Source organism: Pocillopora damicornis, chromosome 7, assembly GCF_964200805.1.
Source record: "Pocillopora damicornis chromosome 7, jaPocDami1.2, whole genome shotgun sequence".
NCBI classification, from domain to species: domain Eukaryota; kingdom Metazoa; phylum Cnidaria; class Anthozoa; order Scleractinia; family Pocilloporidae; genus Pocillopora; species Pocillopora damicornis.
Genome location: NC_142676.1, coordinates 3,785,627 through 3,794,266, shown reverse-complemented (window position 1 = coordinate 3,794,266; position 8,640 = coordinate 3,785,627). Strand labels below are relative to the sequence as shown.

The following is an 8,640-nucleotide window of genomic DNA, read 5'->3' as shown; positions in this document are numbered from 1 at the left end:
TTTTAAATGAAGGCGGTGAACTAGAGCAACCCACGTTTAACCCGGTGGGATGGCGGGATGGAACGAAAAATGGCGGTGGGATGCGGGATTGGAAGAGTCTATCTTGGACCCTCTAAGGAGTCTCAAGGTGCTTTTTGGTGCAAGTTACCTTAGAATGAGCCTGCGTAGCAGTTCTCAGCGGGTCGGAAGTAAGGTGATCGTCATGTGACTTTTCCATGACTTGCACTTTGATACTACTTTACGTCAAACGAATGGTGCGTTTTGCTGTAGGCATGGCGAAAAGTTTCATTGCGTCGCTTTTGCTAGTTTTTCTACCGATTTGTTATGGACAAACGGACCCTCAACCGCAACAGATTCACTTGTCAAGTACAGGTAAGGGAAGAAATGATCGGAAAGAACTAAATGAAGGTAACTGAGAGATGAAAAATTCGCCCATGTACGCATCCGGACATGCATGATTTGGTAAACAGATTGTGAAGGAAATTCAAAGCGACCGGTCTATCGATGATCGACGAAAGCAGAAGCTGATATAAGCAAGAATTTGATATTGAAAAGTTGCTTTTACTGTTCGGAGATATGAGCGGACAATTCTGTGAGAAATCAACTTTGTTTTCACAGTTGGCACTCTCTTACATAATACGTACATTTTTGAAATGCAGTTATAGAATGTAAAATGTGAAAGAAGGGTTATTTTGAGGATTTTTGGAAAGTTCTTACTTACTTAGGCATTTTTTTTACCGGTATGGAGACTCTATTGACGGTTACGTAGCCTAAATCGACTCTTGAAACAACGAAAAGAAAAATAAAAAAGCAGATTGAAGTGGTGTTGTCAACATGCAGATACACATAAATTCAGTAAGTTTGGTTTACATACGTACATAACTGTTCATCCGAAACATTATTCTTTCTGGATTCTGTAGTTAGGTTTATCGATTCAACCACAAAAGGATCTAAAGAAATTCGTTGTAGCATGTACAAACAATCATATTTTTGGTGTTAACGCCTTGGTCATCAAGATGTTCATCCAAATCTACTGGAGCTATTTGCCAGCGTTTACTCTCAGTAGATTTAAATTTTTGAGGAAAAATGCAGAGCGAAAGGAGAAGATACGTGAAACGATATTTTTAATAGGAAACATACCCAAGTAAAACTTAGAAACGAGCTAACGTCATTATTTATTTATGGTTCCAATAAAAACAATTATCCGGTTATAGCAGGCTCTGTTGTAAGTGAAAATCAGTCCTCAGAGGTTGGAGGGTGAAAGTGAAAAAAATGACGATTTTCTACAGAACCTGCCAGGGGTGGCTTCTCTTCAGTATCACATTCCTACATCTTGATTCTAAATAAGGCAAGAGGAGGTACATGTACTTGTAAGAACTTTTGGCAAGGGTGTACTGGTGGGTTTCCTAAATCTTGGCTCTGTTTCAGAGCTAACTGTTTCACTGTCCTCAGATCTGGCTCTGAAAGTTTTATGTGTTTATAAGTACACAAAAGTTGCAGTGGCAATGTAGCATTGGTGAGCATTTAAGATCACTATTGTGATATACCTTATTACAAGATTCAAATAAACTTTTGGGTCTATGTAAATGTAAATGTAAACATTAGTGGTGTTAGCATAAATTAAACTTAATTTAACTGTAAATATACGAAAATCATACATGTTGAGGGTTGAAGCAACAAATATAGAAGCAATCCTTGGAGTTACTGGTAGCTACTGAACTAGTAGTTGAAATAAGGCCTGAAGAAAAAATCAGGCCCATATGGGATTTGAACCCATGACCTCTGTGTTACTGGTGTAGCGCACTACCAACTGAGCTTACAAGCCAATTGGGAGCTGGTCATTATGTTGGTTTCAGATAAACCCTCCAAGTGGTTAATTCATTACTGTAATTAAATGAAAATCATATAAGAAGACTGTGGTCCATGTGGGCCTGAATTTTTTTTAGGTCTTATTTTCACTACTAGTTTAGCAGTATTCATAACTGTGAGGATTACTTCTATATTTGTTTCTTCAACTGCAGAGGTCATGGGTTCAAATTCTGTATGGACCTGAATTTTTCCAGGTCTCATTTTCGCTTCTAGTTCAGTAGTATTCATAACTGTGAGGATTGCTTGTATATTCATTCGCAATAATTTTGATACATTTTGTCACTCTTTCAAGGAGACCCAACGGAAATGATGGTCACATGGGTGACTTTAGCACAAACAGAATACAGTGTTGTGCAATACAACAAAGCTGGTTTACCCCTAACGCTTCAGACCTCAGGTACCGTAACCAAATTCACTGATGGAGGATCAGCACACAGAGTGCTGTGGATGCACAGAGTGAAACTAACAGGATTGATGCCTGGTCAAGTGTATGGTATGTACAGTTTATTGCCAGAGAATATTTGGTTTTATTGGCTGAAGCAGATCAACCAGCTGATTATCAATAATACAGTAAATGGTGTGAACCAGGGTTTGCAACAGTTGTGATTGAGGTTTTGCTAACTATATTGAAAGTCATCAGTCAAATAAAATGATGAGTTGTGGTCAGTCCTGTGTTATAGGTAGGGATAAAAAGAGAGTCCCCCGCACATTTCTCGGACATCAAAAAGTAAAAATAATGCATCATGAAAAATCAGATAAGCAACTTTAAGGTTCATGTATCGTGGAAAAAAAAAAATTCACAATTCACGAGGTCTAAATTTTGTATTTTCACTGGTCATAAAAATGAAAAACACTTAATCCTACATCATGCAATAAACCCTTTTTCGGCCTCTTACACAGGGCTCCAAGTTTTCTTTTTCAAAAAGTTGTCTTTAGTGACCTTCAGTTGTAAAGTATTTGCTATAAAAGAAATTTGGTCTCAAAGAAAGAATATATGTTATACCAAGAGAAGGACATTTCATGTTGGTTCACCAGAGTTTATATGTTTGATAAGTCAACCAAACATTTATGGATTTTTTGAGGTTTTTTTTTAATATGTTGGCCACTTTCACCGAGATTTTAGTCACCAAATATTTATTAATTTGCTATGGTGACCAAAGTGATTGCAACTTGGAGCGCTGTTATACATCTGGTGCATTAGAAACAAAAAACAACAACAACAACAACATAAAAGTCCTGATTGTTATATCTTTAATCCAGAATACCACTGTGGAGGAATGGAAGGCTGGAGTGCTCTCTATGAGTTTAAAGCTCTTCAATCTGGTGTAGACTGGAGTCCTAGAATGGCAGTGTTTGGAGATATGGGCAGTGTTAATGCTAAATCAATCAGCTTTCTGCAAGAAGAAACTCAACAAGGACTCTATGATGCCTACCTTCATGTTGGTATGTACATTGTATGTTTGTGCTCAAGATTTCATCGCTTAAACATTGTGGCTGGTGACAAAATTTGTCTTTGTCAGCTTGGCTAGACAATATACTGTAAATACACTATGTGGTAGATCAAGATCTTTGATTGAAAATATTATGGAATCTACCAGAACCTGCAGAGAGGTTTCATTATTTATTTGATGTATTTTTAAGAGAACAAAATATCATCAGGTAATTTTTGACTTAGTTTCTTTCTTCTTTTCATTTTCTTTTTTTAGGTGATTTTGCATATAACATGGACACTGTAAGACACTTTTTTGTTTTATGTTTAATATTATACTGTTTCTGGCCTTTTTTTTTTTTTTTCATTTTTTGGGGAGTGATTCCTTCTAATGTTCATGTACTTTTCAACAGCTAATCCTTTCCCAAGAAAAAGTGTCAACTATTTTGATCCCTAGTCACCGTTCATGGCAACAAAAAAGATATTTCAATATCAAACAATTTTGAGTTCATCACCTATGAATTACACAATTCATTTCCCTTTACAACAAGAGCATATAAGTAACTGCAGGTGAAAATCCACATGTTGATCACCTCTTCCATGGCTGGCAAATTTTGTGGGCAGTGGGGGCTTTGCAATAACTCATTGCTGTTGATTACCAAACACCAAACATGTTGATCACCAACAGCTGCTGATCACCTCTTTCTTAGCTGGAAAATTTCATATGTAGCATTGGAGGGCTTTGCAACAACTTGTTCACGATTCTTATGTCAATTCCTTTTTTTATTCATTTTAAAAATAGGACAATGCTTTAGTTGGAGATGACTTTATGAATCAAATTCAGTCAATTGCTGCCTATGTACCATACATGACATGTCCTGGAAATCATGAAGCTGCTTAGTAAGTTGACCTTGAAATATTTAAATTATTCCATTATTTCTTTTATATTGACTTTGCATTTGATATTAATGCATATCTTTGTTCTTTACAGCAACTTTTCCAACTACAAAAACAGGTTTTCAATGCCAGGAAATACTGAGAATATTTACTACAGGTAAAAAGTCATGTAACACCTAGATGTGTCTCTGATTCCATCAGCCAGTCTTTCATTTAAATCCAAAACATTTGACAAATAAGTGGATTGTCTCACACAATTCAAAGAGTTCTAAATGATAATACTTCAAAATCCAAACATATCTACAGATTGTGCTCTACTTTTGCTACATAGATTATGTATGTAATATATATTGTTCTTGCAGTAGCTGAAATAGTAATGTTAGAAGTACAAGGTACTCCAGTCTCATTATCAAATGTTTTTACACAAGTCATGTATTGTTTGTATCGTATGGAACAATTGCAAAGGAGAAATACAGAATCTGCATCTTAAGTTCAGCTTACTTTGGATACTATTTGGATACTCAAAATAAATTACATTAGAAAGCAAAGCACTGCAGAGGCAAATGGTGGCTAATTAACTACAGAATTCATGCTATCCTTCTACCATAAGCAAGAAAATAATGGTTGTGATACTTGGAGTGGGGCTAATACAGTATATCTTCCCTATGGCTTGCTGGTGACTTTTTTGTGACTTATTCATGGGATTTTTAGGGTAACATGGAAGATGACCACTCTTGCACACAGAATGTGTGAGGCCTTGATATTGTGAACAAAATTTTTACAGTGTTAAGATTCCAATAATGCACACTACTGATGGTTAGGTTTTCAGTGCATACAAAGTTTTCTCTGCATTTAATATTCCAGACCTGGAATATCTCAGGATGGTTGGTTTCTGGCAATACCAGTAGCATTTCATTCATTTGGTAATTGAAGGTTTGACATATTTTTTTTTTGGTTTATTATGTATCAGCTGGAACATTGGTCCTGCACATATCATTTCCATTTCAACGGAAGTGTACTTTGATTATCAGTACGGAATTGAGCAGATTGTCCAACAGTATGAATGGTTGGAGAGAGACCTGCAGGTTAGTTTTCTTGGAGTGCTGTTAAATTGACCATTGATGTGTTTTACCTTTTTCCCTAAGAGTGGCAAGCATCTGATTTCTCCAAACAATATCACCCCTGAATTAGACTTTAAGGTCATGAGAATGAAGGAAATGATCACTGACTAGAGAGGCTCTTTGTCATTATTCTTTTAGCTGAATTTTTATAATAGATAAACATTAATGATGAATTAATTTCAAGCATTTTATATTATCACTGAGCCTCCATTTTGAAATTTTTCTTTACTTGCTAATGTAATTAATCATTTTTCAGGAGGCAACAAAACCAGAAAACCGTGCTCAACGCCCTTGGATTATTACTATGGGTCATAGGCCAATGTACTGCAGTAACTCTGATGGTGATGACTGCACCAAACATGAGAGCAAAGTATGTTTAGACACCACTAACTTATTTACAGGGTCTCATGCACTAAAAACCCAATCAGGCTAACCCTTGTAGTTCTGCTTTCATTTCTGACAGTTCGTTTTTTACACAATCTCTGTAGGTTCGCACTGGGATCACATCTGAACATCTCTTTCGTCTGGAGGATTTGTTTTATAAATATGGTGAGTTAAATGTAGCCTGTGATTGCTTTCACTTGCAATGAGTAGTGAACTTGATTTTGCACCTGTGTATGTTTTTTACAACAAACAGGTTGATTCAGAGTGAAGATGGAGATATCAAATTTATCTGGTGGTGTTTAGAATTTGTCTTTTGTCTCCTTTTTTCTCTTTCGAATGAAGTTATGTAAGAGTGGGTCTACCGATTTCCCCTACAGGTGTGGACTTGATGCTTTGGGCTCATGAGCATTCATATGAACGTCTTTTCCCAATCTACGACAGACAGGTAAGAGAACATATTGGTGTGACAAGAATTGCCTGAAGATCCCAAGACAACTTTTACTCTGCTGTACCAGATGGCTCTTACTTTTCTTTTCTTTTCTTTGTGGTAGATTTGCAATGGATCAGTTGAGCAGCCTTATACCAACCCTTGTGCTCCAGTACATTTAACCACAGGATCAGCGGTAGGTTGATTACTTACGGGTGAGGTACACTGGGTTTGATATCTGGCTCCTATTCTCAACCCTTGAACTCATGAACCAAATTTGTAATTCTCCTTACTGTCAACCATACAATTCTTATAATGCTAGTTCAGAGAATTTAGTATTGGATCAAGTAATTATCCTCAAATTGATAGTTTTCGTTATTCTCATTACTCCTCTGGTTGATATTGTATTGATATTGTAAGGAGAAATTCTGTCTTGGTCACCCATGGGAGTTAAAGGGTTAACAAATGAATATTGCTATGTAAAATTTTGTTTATTGATCTGTTTGCAGCTTTTTTAAATTTATTTTCAACCTTTCAAACACGTTTTTTTCTTTTCAATAGCAATTTTTTTTTCATTCATGACTGTAAGGATTCATTTATTTCTAGGGATGTCAAGAAGACCATGACCCATTCGAGAAAGATTACCCCCCTTGGACAGCTTTCCGTTCAGATGATTATGGCTACGCCCGTATGACAATTCACAACAAGACCCACTTGTACATGGATCAAGTCAGTGTGGATAAGGTAAGCTTGAGTGTGAACAATGGTGAAGACATATTAAGAATTTTCTGGAGCAGTCTGAGACACGTTTTGAGCATAATAAGGGTGTTGGCTCAGAGTTTGGCTAGTGATAAGTTATTCACCAAAGTGAAGGTGAATATCCTTTTCTTTCATCAACACACAATAAATACCACAGGTGAAAAACAAAACTTTAGTTTCTGTCAATATACCAAAAAATGGTAGTCAATCAGTGCAAAAAAAAGCTGTATGGTATGAACTAATAGACTTTATTTTATTCACTAAATTTCTTAGCAGGTCTTTTTTGTTTGTTTGTTTGTTTGTTTGTTTTTTGTTTGTTTGTTGTTGTTTTTTTCTAACATATTTTGAGAGGTAGTTGTAACAAGAATGTTGAATGAATATTTCCTAAGTAGTAGTAGTATTCAATGTATTTGCTTCGTAATTATCAACTTAAAGGTTGTATTATTTTTTCTCATCAGCAAGGTGAAGTCATCGACAAAGTAATGATTATCAAAGAGGAGCATGGACCTGATGCTTGGATACGAAAGAAATTGAAGGCATAAATTGAATTAAGAGTGCAACTCTTCACAGTTCACAGTTGTCAGAATTTTTCTTTAACTTTGTGATTCTTAGTAAAATTTTCCATGGTAGATGAAACACTTATTTAATAATTATGGCAGTTGAAAGATTTACAGTGTTTATCAATAAAGGGCAAAATTACTGAGCGCCGATTGGTTGAGAGAGAGGGCATTTTTTTCTTAATCGAGGGCATTTTTAGTAATCAAGAGAGGGCATGATTACCTGTTAATGATTGGCTAATCCGTTGCATTGCTAATCCGTTGCTTCCCAGATAAAAATAGACTGCGCGCGTGATTTTCCTTCGTATAAATTTTGCCCTTTATTGATAAACAAGTAATCCCATGAGACCTCGTACTATTAAGGATTAATTGCACTTGAGTTTTCGAAATTTTCCAAATTGCCCTCGTCGCTTCGCGACTCGGGCAATTTTGGAAAATTTTGAAAACTCTCGTGCAATTAATCCTTAATAGTACTTGGCCTCATGTGATTACCTATACTAAACACAAGACTAAGCACAAACAGATTGAAGGAAGGAAAATCATTCATCAACATTTTAGTGTCCAATCGTACCGCTGTCAGTTTTCTACTATTGTTGATAAAATTGTGGATAAAGGGAAGAAAAAGTTTTCTTCATTTAGTTTATAAAATCTTAAGTATAGATGTTAATTTTGAGACTAGATCCGCAGTAGCTGTGTTTTCTAACCAATGAGTATTGGAAACTCAATGTTCAGTCAGGGCTAATCATTTTTTTTGGGGGTTAAATACGTGAAGTTAGGTGGTCTCTTAGTCTAGCGCTAGTTTAGATAGTGCTTGTGGCTGGAAAACTGTTTTTACTCTATAAAATACTTTTGTCTTTGCAATTAAATTTTGTTTTATGTATCTCAATTGTCCAGTCACGATTTTTAATAACTTTAACAAATCTCCCCAGTGCCTCTTACTGGCATTTACTCAAGCGAAGTCATCTCTCGTTATGGAATTACGTGGAATGCAAGACTCTTGGTGTTTTATTTATTGCCATGGTTATCTGGTCTACCCAAGGGAGGGACAGGAGGGGAATTTAGTTGAGATCTTGGCAAAGAACAACTCTCACTCAGCTAATTATTAACACGAAAGCTACCCTTTCCAATTTGGTGCCGTTTGGGTGAAACTTGATGGGCAATTATGTGTCACAGGCTATTGAGCCGGCGGAGCGAGTG

General features: G+C 36.1%; 1 protein-coding gene across 1 annotated transcript; it reads left to right on the top strand.

The window, feature by feature from the left end:
• The first annotated feature begins 46 nt into the window (after window positions 1-46).
• Window positions 47-8,329, top strand: LOC113679870 (acid phosphatase type 7). Its single transcript, XM_027196845.2, has 13 exons — window positions 47-372; window positions 2,162-2,362; window positions 3,130-3,312; window positions 3,576-3,601; window positions 4,101-4,198; window positions 4,290-4,352; window positions 5,166-5,280; window positions 5,573-5,686; window positions 5,805-5,865; window positions 6,078-6,145; window positions 6,252-6,323; window positions 6,734-6,871; window positions 7,345-8,329. The coding sequence occupies exons 1-13, from the start codon at window positions 216-218 to the stop codon at window positions 7,426-7,428; spliced, it is 1,380 nt and encodes a 459-aa protein (XP_027052646.2). The 5' UTR covers window positions 47-215; the 3' UTR covers window positions 7,429-8,329.
• Window positions 8,330-8,640: the final 311 nt, after the last annotated feature.